This window comes from Callospermophilus lateralis, chromosome 5 (genome assembly GCF_048772815.1).
Source record: "Callospermophilus lateralis isolate mCalLat2 chromosome 5, mCalLat2.hap1, whole genome shotgun sequence".
NCBI lineage: Eukaryota > Metazoa > Chordata > Mammalia > Rodentia > Sciuridae > Callospermophilus > Callospermophilus lateralis.
Window position 1 is genome coordinate 43,692,841 of NC_135309.1, and position 19,781 is coordinate 43,712,621.

Here is a 19,781-nt window from a genome sequence, read left to right on the forward strand (position 1 = left end):
GAGCTGGGTTGGGAACTCTGGGTGATATTCGTTCACCAGAGCTTCCTCAGTCTTCCATTGCCCATGCTCTCTGCTGTCTCACACAGCCCTAAGCTTGGGAGGGCAAATCCTGGGGCCTGGGCCTCTTCTTTCTCTCTCTTGGAGCACAGTTGAGCGCACCCTCTTGTAGTGAATTAAAATTTTTAATTTCCTTTCCTGCCTGAATAGAAATGCGACTCCCATCAGGGTAGTTAGTGTATAGTGCAGCGGGTAGGAGCTCAGGCCCTCATCCGGGGCCTCAGTTCAAGTTCTGACTCTACCCCTCATTAGCTGGGCCATCATGGGCAAGTTATTGATTCCCTCTGAGCTTCAATTTCTTCCTGTGAAAAATAAGGATGATGAGCCCCTCCCTCGTGAGGTTGCTGTGGGGAATGGGTGCTATAATTCTTGTAAAGTGCTTGCTTGGAGCCGGGTGCTCCTTAAGGGCTTGATGTTAGCCATTGATAACATGAAACGCAAACAGAAAGAAGTGTTCAGGTGTCTTCAGCCCAGTGACCAGGAGCCCTTAGAGGAGCATTCTGGGGTGAGTGAGCACCAGTACTTCAGTAACTCGTCTCTGAATACTGACTGGGCTGATCAGCCTGTTCCTGGAGGCCTAGAGGACTTCGGGAATTGGGCCTGGTTCCTCTGACTCCCCCAGGCGCTGGCCCATGGAGGATGGTGGGAAAGCAGGATCCCAGGACAACTGGCTAGGTTTCTGAGAGCCCAAGACTAGGATGGCTCCTGGGGTTGGGTGGGAGAAGGTAGGGTGGGGTTGGTCAGCAGGACTGTCAGTCATAACTCACATGCCACCCAGTGAAGCTGGAGGAAGAAAAATCCAGTTGAGCCTGAAATGATATTTTTAGAAATGACCCTGTTGGGAGAAACTTTCACAGAGAATCTCTATTAATGTAGAAAGGGGATCCTCCAGAGAAGTACTAGGACATTTCACTTTAATAATAACAAGAATAATAATACTATCAAAAATAACAATTTGGGGGCTGGGGTTGTAGCTCAGTGGTTGAGCACTTGCCTCGCATTGTGGGACACTGGGTTCAATCTGCAGCACCACATAAATAAATAAATAAATAAAACAAAGATATCGTGTCCATCTACAACTAAAAATAATTTTTAAAAATAACAATTTATTAGTGCTTTCTACATGCCAGCACTACCACTAAAACCTGTCATTTCAATTCATTCTTTAAACAACAGTGAGGTGATTGCTATTTGCTTTTTGTGGAAAAGGAAAAGAGAGGCTCAGAGAGATTAATGAGGCAATTCAGAGCTGGGGCAATCTCAAACTCTTGCATTCGAAGACAATAACCAAAGTTCCTGTGGATGCCAGGGTCCAGTGATTGGTTCAGAAAACAGGGAGGGCTAGTAGTGTCAAAATACTCCAACCTCATTTCCCAAACTGGCCCCCTTGGTGATTTAGTCCCCTGGGCTTCGGTCTCTGGGATGGGGAGGGGGGTGGGCAGCAGGCTCAGCCATGACACTGAAGGGCAACACAGAGCTAGCGCTAGGGCCTGGTCCTTCTGGGTGATACCCTCTCCAGAGCAGATCTTCCCCTGGACAACCCTGGCAACTGGGCTCCAGGAGATCTGTGGCCTGACTGAGGCCATAAATCCAGGGGAGACCACTTGATTCTTTTTCCTCAGTGATGCAGTGCTCCAAGGGTTGTGCTTAGTGGCTGATCTTGTTTTCCTTTGGTGCCCACAGTGCCTGGGGCCAGTTTATGGCCTCTCTAAATCTGTAGCTACCTTTTCAGGGCTCTCTGTGTCAGGACCAGATAGAAAAAAAATCTGCTTGACTGCTTCTTGCCCCACACCAAGAGATCCTGTAAGGATTTTTTTTTTTTTTTCAAGGTTAGAAACCAGCCCCTGTTGCCCATGGTGGTTGGCATGAAGCATCCCAGTGCAGAGGGCAGGGGGTGGGCACTGGCTGGGTTTGAATTATTTATTATTGGATTCCAGCTATGTGACCTTGGGCAAATGACCTGACAGCTTCAAGCCTCAGTTATATCAGGGGAAGGGGATAATGAGGACCCTTCCTCACAGGGTTTTTTTTTTTTTTTTTTTTTTTTTTTTTTTTTTTTTTTTGCAGGCAAAGAGACTCATTGGTAAGGTGTGTACACTTAGCACAGGGGCCTGGCCCAGCTTTGCCTGACCACCCTGTTGAAGGCAGGATTCCCATTTATTCTTGCTCACTGCACTGTTATTTCTTCAGCCCAGTTTGTAATTACAGTATATGTGTTTGTTTACTAGTCCAGGGACCATGTCTGTTTTCCACTGCCTGATCATTGGTATCAAGAGCAGGAGAACAGTCAATGTTGAGTGAGTGAATGACAGACAGCCCCTCCCCAGTCTCCTTCAGGCACAGCAGCCTTTATTTTCCCAGAAGACGTGGTGGCCTGCAGAGCCCCGTCTCCTCTACTCCCTCCAGAGCCACTGCAGCCTGGAAGGGCTGGATGCTCTGTTTGTGCCAGCCACAGAGCAGCCTGAGAGAACAACTGGCTGGGGCCAAGGCAGGGCCTTACACTCACCTGAATAGCCATGGTCCGTGAGGGATGATGGGGTCACTCTAAGGGCTACTTCTGCCCTCCACTGTCCATAGCTCCCTGGCCAGTGCCTCCACAGCCATACCACTTCACCAGAGCCCTGCATGGCTTCCTCTCACCTGGAGCTGGGCCTGGCTTTCAGAAGAGGTTTCCTTTCCACCTTCTACTTTCTTCCAGTTCTACGTCCTTCTAGGTCTCCCCTGCCTCCTGCCCTCATCTAAAACCAGGGCCCCCAGGACTTGGCAGATGTGTGGGGCTGGGGGAGGCACTGCAAGTCCAGATGTGACTGTGTTTATGTTTCCAGAGAGTGAGGGTCGGAGTTCTGGACTGGAGCTGTTGGGGGAGGGTCAGGCTGCAGCCCCCTGCCCCAGCCTTCCCTCCCCCACCTTCCTCCTCCAGCCTGTGTCTCTGGCCCTGTCTGTCCATCACAGAACCCCATACTCTAAGTCCCACAGCATCAGGTTGGGCCATCCTCCAGGAAGATCCTCTCTCCATCGCTCATCTGAAGGTGAGAAGAGCAGTGGAAAGACATCTGGCTTTGGACTCTCAAGGCCTGTTGGCTCCTTGTGACCTTGGCTGGGTTATAAAGCCTCATGGAACCCCAGTTCCATGTGTAAGAGGGATAACACTCTTGACCTCAGGTCAGTGTTGACCTGGTTTGAGAATGTGTGCATAGGGCTCTTTTGCTCTTAGCTCATGACTAAGCCTGTGGTGTGCCCCATCCCAGCTAGGGCTTGCCTCAGTCCAGCTCTAGGGCAGTGCCAATCCCCATCGCAAGGTGATTCTGAAGCAGACTATCAACCCCTCCTTCTTCCCCCACTGCAGCTGCAAACATTTTGTTTTGCCATTAGAAGTGACTTACTTAAGGGAAGCAGAATTTTACAGGCAGTTTACAGGCTGGACTTGTTCAGTAGTTTCCACAAGCCAGAGGAGGGTTGAGGCAGGCAGCAGCCCCCATAAGTTGGGATGGAAGGGAAGTGAGAAGTGAGTCCTGAGTGCCCAACCCTTTCCTGCTCAACTGAGCACCCCTGGGTGGGATCTAGGTGTATTAGGGAGCTAGGGGGAAAGGGAGAGGAGGCCCTGGCTAGACTCTGGCCAATCCAGTCTCCTCAGCCTCCCTGAAAACCTAGGGTCCAGCTCCAAGTATGGGAAGCCAGGGATGGCCCAAAGGAGAAAGGGCAACCCTAGCCCTAAAGAGGCTCTCAGAGACCCCTACCCGGACGTGGTGGGTAGGCAAGGGCCCCATAACACTCTAGGGGCCTTGAGGGCAACCAAAGACATTTTGAGAAGAGCTGGCCCAATTTCGCACACAGGGAGGGAGGGGCTGCCTGGCTGCGCTGTGCCTAGACTAAGCTATTCGGCCAGTGCTCAGGGCAGCGAGTAGAGGGGACCCAGAATGCCTGGCAGAGCAATCAGGAACGGTGGTGGGGAAATGGGGGTAGTGTCCCACTCCCATACCTCCCCTACTCCCGGTGAGGGTTGCCTCGGTTTTTTCCCTCCCACCCCTGGGTCCCGGGGTGGTGCGGTTCCCTTTCTGTTTGCCTCCCTCTTCGGCCGAATGAAGCAATCAGGGCTCGGCAGTGCTTAGCACGCTCGGACTATGGTTTTAATAGACGTACATGGACAAGTCGATATAGACAGATTTATAATTCTATACAGTCAGTCCGACATACACAGGGACGCTGTAAACAGGGGCGCGGGCCGGAGAGCGGGTGTGCAAAGTGGGCGCAGGGCCCTGGGGCCCGCGCCCCGTGCTCTTCCGGCTCGACTCTTGCACGGCGGGCGGTAAGGAGGGGGGTTGTTCTCCGGGACAGGGGGCCACCTCCTGGACCGGGAACGGAGCAGAGGGCCCGAGCCTGCGACTAAGCTGGGGCAGGGATGCTCTGAGACGAGCCACCCCAACCCCTGCCTTGTCCGCACGGCCAGCTGTGGCTCCTTGGCCTTAATAAAGGGCTCCGGAGCGCGGGCAGGCGAGGGCTTGGGGGGCGCAACCGGGCTAGTGCGAATCCACGGTGAGTGCCGGATCCCGGGCTGGGTACCGTTCCCAACCCAACGCTCCAACTCGGATTCGGCTTGAGTTTAATTACGCTCGGCCGGACCCAGCTAGAAGTGGGCATTTTGGCTGGCACCGGGCCCGAGGATCCCCGGCCTGTCCGGGCTCCGCACAGTTTGCAGGCGCAGCTGCTCAGTCGGGGATGCGGGCTATGAGGGCGTCCTCTGCTGCTGCCGGCCCTCGGATCTCACTTCTGGCGCCGCGTCCCCTCCGCGGAGTGGGCTGCTGGGGCCCGTGGGAACCAACACACACCACCGGCGCCATCCCGAGGGAAATTGCAACTTATCCATTTTTCTTTTTTTTTCGCGGTACTTTTCTCCGATGTCTTTTTGTTTTGTTTTGTAGAGGGCAGAGTGGGGTCCGGAAAAGCAAACACAAAACCAAACCTGGAGGTGGGGATATGGGGAGGAGGGGGCTGCGCAGGCGCGAGGTCTGCGGCGCGGCGAGTTGTGGCCCTGCGTGCGCCCTCCGTGCCTGCCCCGCGCCTTGCCTGTCGGCCGCCGGCCCGCGTGGCCAGGCTGGGCGGTCAGCTGTTGTACTGGCACGCATTGAGGCCCGAGGCCGGGCCCTGCAGGCCGCCGTAGCCGAACGACGAGTGCTGCTTAGACTTGAGCCTCAGGCTGGCTAAGCTCGAGTTGCACGTGTCCCGATAGACGCTGTAGGGCGAGGCGGGTGTGCCGTACGGGCAGGCGCCCGGTGACATGGCCGAGTTAAGCGAGGAGCCGGTGAGGTTGTTGATGTTGTTGAGACCCGAGTTGGGCATGCCGGGCACGGCGCCCGGGCCCATGCTGGACGGCATGGTCATGGAGGAGATGGAGCTGGGTGCCGAGAACATGGACTGAGACGACAGCGGGCTCATGGAGTTGAAGAAGGTGAAGCTCTTAGTGGACAGCGGCGCTGGCGCTAGGCTCTTGGCGGCCCAGTTGTTGTAGGAGTAGCCGGCGGCGTACACGTCCTCGTAGGGCTGCACTAAGCCGCTGAATTGCGGCACGTAGCCGCCCTTGCACAGGTCCAGCTGCTGGTTACGCTCGCGCTTCCGCCACTTGGCCCGCCGGTTCTTGAACCAGACCTGGGGAAGGGGGCCGGAGAAGGGTCAGGGCTGTCGAGGGCAGGAAAGCCCCATACCCCTACCCCTGCCACCCGAAGCTTTCCGCCCGTTTCTTTCTTTCCGAATATCTAATATCGTTTCTTTTCGCCCTCTCCGTAATGGCTCCTTTCCTGTCCCCAGAAAACACTATTTTTTTTTTTTTTACCTTTTCTGATCTTAATCCTCTTCCCCAATTGAAACTCTTCAAATACACTCTGTGAACAAACATTCGTTTCCATCCTTTCAACCGGTCCACCTTTTGCATTCTCCCCCAAACGGGTCCCTATCTAAATATTTCCATCTTTTCCTTCTCCCTCAAATACAAAAGGTATTTTTCTTCCCTGAGACATGATTCGCCATCTTCAATTTTTTGGTCTATTTTCATCACTCAAATAGTCTGTTTTCATCTTTATTTGCAATATTTGAAATTTCATTTCTGTCCCCAATTTTATTTTTGTTCAGGTCACCCCACTATCTGAACCTCTTTCTTCTCCCTCAGTCTGTTTTCTTCTTCATCACCCATTTTTTTTTTTTACTTTTGATTCTTCTCCAAATATTTAGTTTTTTTCCTCTTTCCAAATATCTGACCTTCACTGTTTCTTCTAAATAGATGATTCTTTCTTTTCCTAAATACTCGATCCTTTTGCTTCTCCCTTAAATATTTAATTCCTTTCCTGCTGCCTAAATATAAGCCAAATATGTTTCTCCACAAATATTTAATTTCCTTTAGCTTACTAGTTTCTCTCTAATCTCCCCCTCCACTTTATCCTGCAAAATTTGGTAAGGACCTTATTTCCCAACTGTCAGGTCCTTCAGGAGCTTCACTTATTCGACTGCCCAATGAATATACCCTGTCCTTCTTGACTCTTTTTCAGTCCCTGGGCTGAATTTCCTGGGCTGAGTTTCTAGAGATCCCTGACTGGGGGACCCTGCATCTCAGCTTTCCCCAGGTTCCAGAGTCAACACTACCTGATTCTATTCCAGTCCCCACCACCAGAAACCTGGGCAGGATTAGTAAATTCAGGATTACTGAGTGCTGTGTCTTCACCCAGAGTCCCGCTGGGCTAGCCAGCCTGACTGGGGAGGGGTGAGGATTGGGGTTTATAGCAGGGACTCAGTGTGTTGGGTAGGACTTTGGCCTGGCTTGGGAAGTAGGTGTTCCCAATATCTTTAAATATTTGCCCACTGGGGTAAGAAATGATACTCTTGCTGCTCTGGCCAGAAAACCTTGAGTTTACTGGGAACTAAACAGTGAGACATGGAAGCATCCAGTCAGGTTTGGGCCCAAGACCTTACATCCCTAAAAGGACTGGGAGGGCCATGCCACCCGCATCTGACCCCAGACCCACAATAGGAATGGGCATTAAGTCAAGGGTCCAGCTACGGGCCTGGTAAATGGCCAGGGAAGGTGGAGACTATCCTGAGATTTTGGAGAAGCTAAGTGTGGGATGAGACTATTATTCCAAGAAGTTTTGAATCCCAAACTCAGGCACCTTTCAGGCCTCTTGGAGGCAGCCAGGCAGGACTTGCCTTTCCCTTTCGGTTTTGGAGGAAGGCCCCTGCAGCTCCTGATATCCCAGCCTTAGGGAATCCTCTGCTTAATCTCTGGCCCAGGTTATCCCTTAACACTGAACTGAATCCTAGACCCTCAGCGTGGAAGAGTCTCTCCCCTTGGGGCCACAGGTCTTTGGGCTGGGGCTTCCTAGAGCCGGAGGGTCAGATAAGAAGAGTTGGAAAGCAGCGGCAGCAGTCAGAGCAGCTAGTGGCCTAGGAGCCTAGCAGTTGCCGGTAACTAGGGCCCAGGGTTGGGGGGAGGTCATAGGTGGAAGAGCAGGGAGCAAGACTGAGTGAAAGTGTGAGTGCAGGTCTGAGTTTCGGAGGGTTCTGGCTGAGGCAGGCAGGAGCCCTCTGAACCAGTACCCTTAAACACGGGCGCTGCGCTCACCCGCACGCGCGGCTCGGTGAGGTTGGTCCACACGGCGATCTCCTCCCTCATGCTCATGTCGGGGTAGCGGTTTCTCTGGAACGTGGCCTCCAGCTCTTGCAACTGCTGGCTTGTGAAGTGCGTACGTTGCCGCCGCTGCTTCTTCTTCTTGGCTGGGTCCTCCGCGCCGCCGCAGCCCGTGCCGCCTGCGCCACTGTCCTCCGGCCCCTTAGGTTCCCCGCCGCGCTCCTTCTCTGCAGCAGGCAGGAACGGGCGCGGGTCACCTCGGGCTTAAGCCTGTTGCGCCCTGTCCCGGTTCCACCGAAGCGCCGGCTGTCAGCCCTCCCTCCCGCCAGGGGCCCGGGGAATTGTCCCCGTTGGCAAGAGCCTGCCGGGAGCTGGTCTGCACCTCTGGTCTGGCGTGCCGAGAACTACCCAGGAGCCAGAGCTGTGGGCCTGGGTTCCTGGCTGGCAGGGCCTGCTCCTGCAGCTCGGCTCAGGCTGGGCCCTGCTGCAGCTGTCACCGGCAAATACACGCTGTTTTTGCCGGGTGCTTGGGGGTCTAAATCTGAGGGAATCTCTGCTTTTCTGAACTAGGACCAAATCTTCCAGACTGAAACTAGCGTATCGGTGGGGCATGAACCAGGTGGTGGCCTGAAACCCCTCCATTTTTTTTCCTCCCCAAGGCTGAGTGGAGTTCCAATACACTCGGCCTTACTTGTAGGCCTGCGGTCCCAAGGCCTGAAAAAACCCCGTATCTAGGTGACCTCAGGCTTTAGCCTCTCTTTCTTTAGATCTACACAAAACACATGCAATCATAGAAAAGTTGAAACGTAAAGAGAAAGAATTTAAAAACAAAACACAGAAGTTCAGAAAAGCTTATAGCTCTCTGCCTAAAACCACAGAAAGGGTCATCAAAAAATCTCAAAAATAGGCAGGTAGAAACACACAGCAAGGGTAAATTAAGAATCAGAAAGCGTTGTCCAAACACACCTCTAACTAAATACAAAGCTGTATGTGTATAGATTCGTACATTTATTTCTCTGGCATTTAAAAAATCCATGCATTATTGTAGTTAAATTTTGAACCCCTTCTCATAAACATCCTCCTAGACATAAATTTTAAATCCCAGAGAAACACATTATAGTTAGATAATTTAAATTCCCCAAATAACATACTGCATATGTATTTAGAGAAAATCTCGGAGAAATGCGCCATTTTGGATTGGCTTTTTAAAACCTCTCCAAGAATAATGTTGCATGTAGATATTTTAAATTCCAGAGAGACAACGAGTATATTAAAATTTTCAAAATAAAAATTGTTGAAATTGTTAATTCATCTTCATAGATTTGGTTTTTAAATATCAATCTATAGTTCTATGAATTTTAAAATAAGAAGCAACCAAACACCGCGCTTTAAACTTTCGAAAACAAAAGTACAGTACAGCGTTGTTTTTTAACCAACCAAACAGAACCGCTCAGGGAAAGTTACTTAGAGATGCAAAACAGAAACAAATAGAGATTTAAAACGCGAAGAGAAACACTTAGCGGTGGATTAAGAAATGAAGGCAGAAGAGTCACCCACAGCCTGGGGAGTGGGGAGCCGGGAGCACGGCGGCGACGCGGAGTTAGATTCACGAGCGCGGGAGTAGCTCCGAGAGCCCGGCGGCCGGGACTGGCCCGGGGATTTGCTGCACTATTGTCCGTGCCACCCACTCGCGGTCAGATCGCGTCTGGGGGAAAAGCTCAAGCTCTCGGACAAATGGACAGCCCAGTGGGATAAATGCCCGAGCTGAGAAGGGAGCCTGGCTGGACCGCCTGGTGGCTCCGAGCTCTGGCCGCTCGTGTGGGCCAGGATCCCTCTATTCGGGTTTGGTCGACCCTGCCGGGGGGTCTGGCCGCGCCCCTTGGCCGGCTGGTCTTCTCAGTCCTCGGTCTCTTCCTTTTACTTGATGTTGCTTCCTCCTCTCAGTTTGTTCGGTTCGCCCGCCCCTTCTCTTGGGTTGTCCCACTCATCTGCATCACCCTGCCTGTCAGGGTGTCTGCCCCTCTCTCGGTCTCTATGGGCAATTTCTCTCGCCCGTCAGTCCCATTCCCTTCGATCTGCTTCTCTTCCTTCGTCCCAGCGACATTTCAGCGCCCACTTGCGCAAACCCAACTTTTTCTCTCCCTGTTCTATTTGCCCATGATCAACAGGGGTTGTCACTCCAACCTCCTAGTTATAGGCTCGTGCATCTGCCCATCTCTTGGCGCGTGGGAACCGCGTGGAAGTGCCTTCGTGTGTGTGTGTGTGTGTGTGTGTAAATTTACACCTTCACCGTCAGGTCAAGACTAGGAAAAAGAAAGCTCCTGACCCTCCTGGGGCGGAGAGGGAATCTGGCTGCGCCGCGCGGGAGCCAGGCCTTGCTCCCCGCGCCGGGGTAGGTTCCGTGCGCGCGGCGCGGGGAACCGCGCTTACCTGGCAGCTCTGTGTCAGACGACTCGCTGGCTGAGTTCTCGAGCGGCTCGCGGGGGTCGGCGGCGCGGGCCAGGTGGAAGGCGGGCCCCATGTCATGCGGCGGCGGCGGCGGCGGCCGGAGCCCCTCCGGCAGCCGTTCCAGGCTCATGCCCCCCTTGAAGGCGTCCATGGAGGTGGGGACCGCGGCGGGCGCTCCAGGAGCCGGGGCTGGGCGCGCCCGGCTGCCCTGGCTGCGACCTGCGAGGATAAGAGCGCGGCGCCTAAGCGGTTGCCCCCCAGGGCTGCCCGCGCAGGCAGCGACGCCGCGCCCGCTCCATGGACTGCCCGGGACTGCGGGGCCGGGCGGGCAGCGGCGGATTTTCGCGACCGAGCGCCTAACTCTGCGCTCCGCACTCTGCTCCGGCCGCTCGGGCCTCAGCCGCCCGCCCGGCCCCGGCTCCGGCTCCCGATCCGGGGCCGGTTTCTAAGGCTCGGGACCTCGCCGGCAGAGTCAGTCTTAAAGCGACAGTGCGCACCGCCAGGTTCCAGCAGTCCCTGCGCCAGGGGTGGTGGGTGGGGTGGGCCTGGGTGGGAGGGGGCTGGGGAGGGAGGGAGCAGGCGAACAAGCTAGCGAGGGAGCGCGGGCGGAATCCAGCCCCGAGCCGCCCGCGCCGCCGCGCCCTCTCTGCCGCCCTCCCTCCCTCCCTGCCTCGCCCGCGCCCTCCCCCTCCGCAGCCACCTTCCCGCCGCCTCCCCGCCCCCCGCGGCCTCGCCGCGCCTCTCCCTCCTTCCCCGGTGACACACCGAGTTCTCCCTCGGCCTTACAAAAGAAACGCATCTGGTCTGCAAGTCCCGCGCGGCTCGTGCCCACCTCAGGCCCCAAATGACTTGTTTCGCTCAGAGCCAACTCCTGTCTGGGCCGCCTCGAAGTCCCCGACCGCTGGCGGGAACTGCCCAGGATGAGTGAATGTTCGAGGAGCAGGATCGCGCAGAGCGGGCGCCTTGGAGCCAGCGCCAGGGCGGGGGCAGAGCCCGGGGCCCGTTCCGGCAGCTCCCTGCGGTGTCCTCGTCGAGGGGCCGCCGGCCCCTCCTTCCCCGGCCTCTACTCCAGGGAACTCGGCCCGGCTGAGTGACAGCCGCTTGCGCTCTAATGGACCCCCGGATGCTGCCTCCTAATTAGCTTGGACCCTCTCCCCTAAGGCTGCTTCTCAGGCCTCCCTCTCTGCACCGCAGTCAATTTTCCGGGATTGGGATAGAAATGATGGCTTCTAATCAGACGAAACGTTTCTGTTGGCTCTAGGCCGCTGGCGAGTGCAGCGGGAGACCCCAAGAGCCCAGCCAGGCTCCATTGCCTTTTCTACCTCTCCCCTTATTTTGCACCTTCAACGGCCAAGCCCTGGCCTTGGCAGCCAGGGGGTTGGCCTTGGCAGCCTCTGCCATCCTTCAGGGTAGCTTTGCCCTGGCGCTTGGGGCCTGTGCTTTGGCTTCCCAGGACTTCAGGCACAGGCCTGGTAGACCAGGTGACTGCTGTCTTCCAAAGCTGGGAGGGCAGCGCAGGACTTCTGTCTTCTAGATTCTCTCCCACACAGTGGTAGCCAAACTGTGGCTCCAGGGGGCCCTTGCTGACACAGGCAAAGACACTCCCCTCCCAGCTCCCAAGGGTGACCCCCTCCTTTAGTCCTCCCACTTAAATGAAGTTTGTTGAAGGATTTTGCTCAACAATTGTTAACTGGCCCTGAGACCTCAGCATCTTGAGCAAACAGGCTGCAGCTGGGACAGCAGGGCATGGCCCTGACCTGCTTCTCTGGCCACAGCCAGACCCCAGGGTACTTCTGCCCCTCACCTGCCCACCGGTTCCATTAGACTCAGCAACTGGAGTGGACAGTGTGCTAGAGAGGAGAGCCACCTGGGAGAGAAGCAATTCTCTACTCTCCAGGCCCAGCACCCTCATCCCAGAACCCAGGACATCCTGACCTCCTTGGGTTTCTTATTGGACTGACTGTCCAGATGTCAGCATCAGGGGCCTCCACAGGCTCTACCTTTGAGCCTTCACCCTTCCCCCATCAGAGGGAGGCAACCGACTGAATTCCTTGGTGAAGATTGTGGGGGCAAGGACAGGTTCTCAGGGTAGAGTCACACCTGCCTCCCATTCCCTTACCCTCAGCCCAAGATCCCTTCCTTAGGGCCTGGCCCATTCTCATTGGGTGTCTGACACAGGGAGCAGAGTCTGAGGCTGGGTAGAGAGGGAGGATACTTTCCAGGAGGAGGGGGAGACCTATTGGCTCTGGCCTTCTTCTTATAAGACCCCAGGATGAAATTAGACTTAGTCAGAGGGAGAAGGACATGAGAAGGATAACTGCAGAACAGTCGTCCTCAGCTCCGTCTTATAAGACATTTCTTGTTTGAGTCTCCTGCAACTGTGCAGGAGACATATAGGTGCTGCAGCATGCTAGAGAGTGCCCCTTTACACACACTCCTCCATGTGTCTGCCTTACCCTGTAGGGCAACCTGGATGAACACAGGCATGGGAGCATGCACATGTATGTTCCTACTTCACTTCCACGTAGGGTATGCTGTGTACACATGGATGTACACACTATGTGCTCTTTGGCATGGCTGGCTGCTCTCTGATAGGTATATTCCAAGCCCACAAAATGGGCCTAGGTAGGAAGCACAGTGAATCTCTGGGTAGGGACAGAGAAATGAATGGTCTATCTATGGGGACTATGAGGCCCTCTATGGATGTGGACTATTTTGTGACTCTGCAACTACAACTATTCAGTCTGAGGATGTGCAACCTTCACTATTGATGCCTTTAATGAAGTTATTGAGCACCAGCGGCATGCCCTTCCGGACCCAGGCCCTTGGAAGTGCTCCAGGCAGGCACTAAAATCCCTTTATTTGAAGATTTTGATGCCCCCTGTGTGGATGGAAATGCTCTCAGACCCTTTTGGGTGATGCCTAAATCTAAATGTATAGTTGACCCTTAGCCCCAAAGAGAAGCTGAGGATCTGCCAGGGTGTGCAGCATTCAAGGAGGGGAAGGGCCTGGTTGAGAGAAAGCTGTGGCCTGTCTGGGCATTAGCTAAAGAAGGGACTGAGACAAGCTTTCGTTTTTTTCCCCCAGCTACAGTCTCCCACTACTCACTGTCCTACTCTGTGTAGGGGCTTCTGGCACATTCACAGACCACCTCCCTCCCCCCACCCCAAAGGAGGCAACAATCTTTTGGAACTGAGGATCCATGCCTCCCCTCCCACCCACCCCTTTGCTCTGACCTTAGGCATGGCTTGCTGCAGGGTGCCTTATGAGACTCTGCTCACTTCTTCAGCCTCCAGCTCACTTGATCATGGGATGGACATGAGGAGAGGAGCTGGGACCATGTGCCCTATTCCCCATTTCTCTTTAGCTACATAAAACTCAGTGATTCTGTGATTTAAAAAAAAAAAAAAAATGTGGGGATTAGGGTCCTGGATGGGTTGAGCAAAGGAGTCTGGGCTGTTGTTGGAATTTGAAGTAGTCACCATGGGGACCCTTTCTAAAGCTACTCTGACTCAAAACAGATTCTGGGCACTAGAATTGTTTAACAACTTAATTTGGGAAGGTTGGTTGGAGGACCCTCATGGGGGATATCCTCCCACCCGCTCACAGGGGTACCTTGCTGTAATCCTTGCTCACAGAATCAAGAGATTTTAGGAAAAAGGAAAGAATGTGCCATGGCTTGCCCCCAGGGCCATCCCTGACTCTTGGGGACATTCCAGTCCTAAGCCTCTTAGGCTTGCGAGGAGAAGTTCAAACTAGAAAACCCAGTTTTGGAGTGCAGTGGGGACCACCTACCTCCTTTGGTCTGATCTAATACCACCGTCCCAATAAAAGCTATTTTTTTTTTTTTAAACACAAGCAATTTCTGGGTGAGCGGAATGGGGAGTGCTCTGGTAGAGTCCAGAACACTTCCTTGGGATTCTTTAGGCTTCTTAGGACCAGTTCTGAAGCTTCCTGTCAAATGGGGTTCCCCAGCTGTTCTGGGTGAGAGCTGGGATGTATTTGGTAGGATGGCTGCCAGAAGGGCACAACGAAATGAAGGAAATAGAGGAACTTTCCCTGTTGGTAGTGCCTATGGCTCTCCTGTCCACGGAATGTTGTCTAGTTGTAGAGTATGGCTGAGCTGAGGGGAAGGGAAGGCTTTGAAAGTGGCAGTGGCTAGTCACATAACCAGGGAGCAAAGAGCCAGATTTTGCTGTCTCACAGCCTTCTCTTCCCAGCAGCTGCTTCCTGGGAAAAGGGCACTCTGAGCCTCTCCTGGAGCTCTCCCCGACCGTATCCTAGAGTCTGGCAGCCTGGTCTCTAAGCCTGAGTGAGCCCCTTCATTTTTTCCTTGGCAGGAAAGCAACCTGGAGAAAGGGCAGGGGCAACCTAGTCCTCTCCCATGCTCTCCTGGCTGCTTGTAGCTTTGGCCCTTACCTTAGACATGGGAGTAACTCTAGACCTGCATCCTCCACTAAGTGGACAGCAACCTGGAGTTTCCTCCCTCTGGCCCTGGTGACTCTGAGGTCACTGAGATGCCAAGAGAATATCCAATTCTTACTTTCTCAGAAAAAAGTGGGCTCAAGTATCTTTTAGATTCAGGGAATTCCTGAAGTAGGAAAATCTTGGAACCCGAATTTCAGCCCATTTCTGCAATCTGGGCCTTGGGGTCCTGGCCTTGCCACAACATAATCATCTCCAAATTTGAGACTAGCTAATTTCAAAATTTGGAGACCCGGTTCTAGAGAAGCGACTGTGTGCTCAGGTACCCTTACACCAACCAAACCCGGGAGATAGCCGCGGAAACATCTTTATTGGACTTTGCGAAGAGCACTTGGGTTTTCTCTCAGCGGAAGGAAAAAGCTTAGCCTGTGCCAGCGAGGGCAAGCCGCAATAGGTTGGGGGCACCTCGGAATGAGGCGGCCGGACATTGAGGTCCCGGGCGAAGAGAGCTGGGGCTCTGGCCGATGTCTGTTGCTTTTTTGCGGCATTGCTGGCCAAACGAACGAACGAACGAATGAAGCGGTTTCGTTTAGAAAAAATACCCTCTTGACGCGAAGCTACGCCAAAGTCCCGGGCCGTCCAGAGGGGCCAACGTTTCCACTCGTGGTGGGGCCCCCATGTCTGGGCGCAACCGGTAGCCGCGGGCGCCCTCTCGCCTGCCGCTTTCTTCCGGAAGCCCCCTGCGTCCCGCGCTGCCGCGAGGGGCTGCGAAGAACTTCCAGGACTGTACCTTCACGGGGCCAGAACCCGCGCCCCCGAGGCTGCTGCCTTCCTGGGGTGCCTGGGGCGCCTGGGGTGCCTGGGGTCGAGGCACAGGGTGGGCCCGCAAGATAGATGAGATAGCCCCCAGTGACGGCATGCCCTGGGCGCAGGAACGAGTCCTCGCTCTGCCTCGATGGCGCCTGACCTTACACGCGTTGCGCTGTCCGGCGCAGCAGGCTGGACCCCACACACGCCGGGAGCAAACAGCTCAGGACTTGGCTGCTACTCCCGGCGCCCCTCCACCGCGGAGAGCCCACGCCCCGAACCCAGAGTCTCTTACCCCACCCGGGCAGCACAGCGTCTGCTGCTCGTCGGCTCCGGGCTCGCCCGCCGCGGACTCTGGTTCAGGTTTCGGCTCCGGCCGGGGCCCCTGACTCTTGCTCTGTGAGCTGCTTCGATCCCCGCTGGTTCGCTACATCCCAGCGCGCAAGGTCGAGGTTGCCTCCGTTCGATCCGCTCCTCCCGCTGCCGCCGCCCGTCGCCCGCGGGGAAGGCGGGGACACGGGCCGGGGAGGCGGGAAAGGGGGGAGGGGAAGCGAGGCGCTCGCCTGAACCGGCTGGGAGGGGGCGGCGTGCAGTCCCACGGGCTAGGGGCCCTGGCCTCCCTCCGGGCGCAGGCTAAGGTCCGCGCAACTGGAGGTCAGCCCAAGTCCCGGGAGCGCTCCCGGGACTGCGTGTGCAGGGCCCACGCCGTAGGCAGACGAAGCCGCTGCGGGTCCCAGCCTGGCCCAGCACGCTCTCTCTCTCTGGGCTCAGTTTCCCACCTTGCCCAGGAGGGGCCGAGCCTGATTTCCGTTTAGTCGGGATCTGGCCGGCGTTTCCCCGGTTCTTGCCAGGTGACCATCAGCGGGGGTTTTGAGAGTCTACCTTTCTTCCTTTCTGCTCAGTCGGCGGGTGGGAGCTGGTCTTGTTGGTAGGCAGAGTCCGCTGCGCAGAACCTGGCAGCCACGGAGGATAGAAGATCGACCCCAGGGTTTCTCTGTGTAGGGGTGGGGTGTGCTAGGGAGGAGCAACCGCCCGACTTGCCCTGCTTGGGGGATTCCTTCCTTCTCTCTCTGCTCAAACGCTGGACTGAGGAGGGAAGGGGAGACCGACCCCACCACATAGACACTTTTGGTACCCCCTTGTCCAGCCTCAACGCCTTAACACGCTCCAACAGTCATCCTGCTCCAGGCTGGAAAAGTGGGAGGCCTTGACCCATGTGGCCCCGCGGCCCCGCAAGCCTGTTCCTGGATGGCGGCTATAGGGAGGTGGACACAATTGAGGGGAACTGGGAGTTTGCCCTTCACACAGCCGCATCCCACAGTTTGCCCCGGCAGTGCTCGATGGCCGGATAACCTTGTGCTTGAAGCCTAGTAGGGGAAACCAATTGGCAGAACCTATTCCTGCTTCCCCAAGTGCCCAGAATGAGACTGCAGCTGTTGGGGACAGTGGGTTGGGACCGTACATCGGGCTGTGGCCTGCCCGCCGACGGCCGTGGTCTCCAGGGCAGCCGCTTAGATATAAGGTGCCGGGAGATGGCAGCGCGGCGAACCGGCATTAATGTTTCATGAGGTGTAGTCCCAGGCGGCGCCTACCTGCCTGGTTCTCACCCACAGCTGCTGCGGGCTAGGCCCTAGCCCTGAGCCTGCCCAGGCGCCCTGCTGAATGGCGTCTCCAGGGCCGTCTGGCTCGGGAACGTAGAGACCCGGGACTCCTGCCCCAACCTCCAAAGCCTGGCTAGGCCGACCTAAGCTCGTTGGGGCCTTGATGTTCAGGCCCTGCGGAGTGGCTCCTGCGCCCTGTCGTGCCGTTGGTGGGGAAGGGGGTTCTCCACAATCATCTCCTCGACCCTCAGCAGCAGGATCCCCTCTCCGGTGGGTGTGTGGACTACGTGCTTACGGGTTCTTGAGGGCTAAGAGAGTAGTCTCCAAACCCGCGGCTTGCAGACCTGGACTGGGGACTGCCTGGATGAAAAGCCATCTTTTGACTTGGAGCCTGCGCTGTAAGGATTCTAGCCCTCCCCTCCCCCACATCTCCTTTGGCTGTTTTATGTGTGAAAATGGCCTGTTGGCAGGGTTACCCTCCAGAGTTGCTAAGCTCAGAGGCTTCTGATCCTGTCTTCTGCCGTCTCCCCCCACCACAAGTGCCCAACATCTTCAGTCATAAATGCAACCTTACTATGGAGTCACAGACACCTAACTGGGGTGGCATTCACTTTGGTATCTGTGGCAGGAAGTTGCACCTTCCTACTCCTGTCTACTAGCCATTTTCCAGGTTTTGTTTCCAGGGGGTATCTGGGCATTGTGTGAGATTCTCTGTATACTTTTGTTCCCAGGCAGTGCCTATGGTCCCCAAAATGCTGCCTCTGTCACTGGGTGGCCAGAGTTGGAATCTTGTTTTTTGCTGTTTTTTTTTTTCCCCTTAGCTATGTGGCTTTGGTTAAGCCATGGAACCTCTCTCAGCCTCAGCTTCCCCACCTGTGAAATGGGAGAATAATAGCTCCCACTTCCTGAGAAATAAATGAGATGATGAAGGCGAGAGGCTTGGCCCTGAGTCCCTTGTGCAGCTGGACTGAATGCTAATAATGACATTTGCCAGGTTGCTGTGTTCTTATTTTTGTTTCTCCTTTCCCAGCATATTCAAGCAGGTTGAGTCAGGCAAAAGCAGACCCTTTTCTGATTTAGTAGACCTGCCCCTACCCTGCGTTTAGCCACTAAGAAGTGTTGGACTGAGCAGGCTGGAGGGGTGGGGCTTGACCAGAGCCTAGAAGCCCGGAAGTTCTTGGTGAACTGGGTTGGGCCCAAACATACCTTTTATGATTGTATTTTTCTTTCTTCAAAAAGGAAGAGTTTATAATTGCCCTTTAGGTTTTGACATTTTGGGGTACATACATTTCTCCTAAGAAGGCAGAAGGATGGGGAACAGAAAGAGGAAGGTTGGGCTGTATCTATCAGAATGGATTTGAAGATGTGAATCGGGAGCAGATTCTATTTAGAGACAGTTAACAGCAGTAAAAGTCCCCCTTCCTGAGTATCAATTTAGCTTTGAACTTGCAGGTGCCTAAGAAAGGGTCAACAGAATTAGCTGACATATTTACTTTGTCTCTTCTTCCAAATTGGCACGATACCTCTGAAAGAAGTTTTTCTCCTAGTATACAATTCTGAGATGAATTTGTTACGTGGTTCACACTAAATAAATATTGCTTCAACCACTAACTATAACAGGCAAAATGTCTTCAGCCACAGTTATGTAGAAAGCTATACCAATTCTTCAAGCAATATTTATCTCAATACTTGATAAAAGTAGGGAGTGTCTTTTTCCTTCATAGCTCTTATTATAATAGTCTTGAAATTAATATTTGTGTAATGATTGATTAAAATCTGTTGCTTCTACCAGCTGTGACTGCCTTGAGAGCATGGTCTATCCTTTCTTGCCAACTATAAGACCCTCCTTACAACAGGCAAGAAGATTTGGTGAAGTTGCTTGGCTGGGTGCAGGTTACATGCCCACTCTTGAACCAATCACTTTATGGGGGAAGAGTGGCTCAGTGATATGGTTGGCCAAGGTCACAGACTCCTCCCATGACAAAGGTGTGGGGAGTTCCCTATGGGAATGAATACTTGCCACCTTCCTCCAAGAATCCTAGTGGCTACTTGGAACATGTTCTCTGAGCTGGTGGCAGGGAAGGAGATGGTTTTCAAAGAAGCTCCTGCTCTGTGGAGGTACTCAGAAGACTGCTGATGGTCTGGGTAGGTATGGGAAGCCCATCAGAATTATTCCTGCACTCATCTGTGGGAAGAGATGGAAGGTTACCAGATAGTCTCAGAAGGATCAGAGTCTGGTGACTACCTATAGGGTTGGGTCCACAGAGCAAGGATGGGAAACCTATTTGTACTCCCTTTTTCATCCATGAGAAGGAGTGAGTTGGAAGCTCTAAGATTGGAGGAGAATCTTTAGGATAAGGTAAGATATTAATGTGTTTGATCATTAATCTATTGTACTCTGAGATTTCTGGCAGCCAAAGCAAAAAGAGGTTCATTTAGGCATTTTTTTTTTAATTGCAGTCCTGTGAGTATTTTGCATAAAATGGAGGAAGGAGCCCTGGTCTTGAACTCTCCTAGACTGGCCTCTCTCAGGTCAGCAAAAATTTAGAAAGAATATATTTCATGCCTGAGATTGCAGAGATGGATGTTCCTGCTTATTTACATTGAGCAGAGGAAGCTGACCCACAAACCAACTGTTTTTGGAGTACAATGCTGGAGAACAAATCTGCAGCCTGGTATTGCAGGGTGCTGAGTGACATTCTAAGGAGTTTCATGGAAAGTTTGTCCATCCCCCTGGGCTCCCCTCCCTAAAAAATAGCATGTGCACTGTGGGTGGTGTTGCATGCCTATAGTTCCTACAGCTTGGGAGGCTGAGGCAGGAGGATCCTGGT

General features: G+C 54.2%; 1 protein-coding gene across 1 annotated transcript; it reads right to left on the minus strand.

Moving 5' to 3' along the window:
- Positions 1-4,191: 4,191 nt before the first annotated feature.
- On the minus strand, positions 4,192-10,524 carry Pitx1 (paired like homeodomain 1). The gene is made up of 3 exons (XM_076855861.2): positions 10,100-10,524; positions 7,664-7,896; positions 4,192-5,700 (listed from the first exon to the last, which is right to left on the minus strand). Exons 1-3 carry the CDS (start codon positions 10,266-10,268, stop codon positions 5,158-5,160), a joined length of 945 nt encoding a protein of 314 aa, XP_076711976.1. The 5' UTR covers positions 10,269-10,524; the 3' UTR covers positions 4,192-5,157.
- Positions 10,525-19,781: the final 9,257 nt, after the last annotated feature.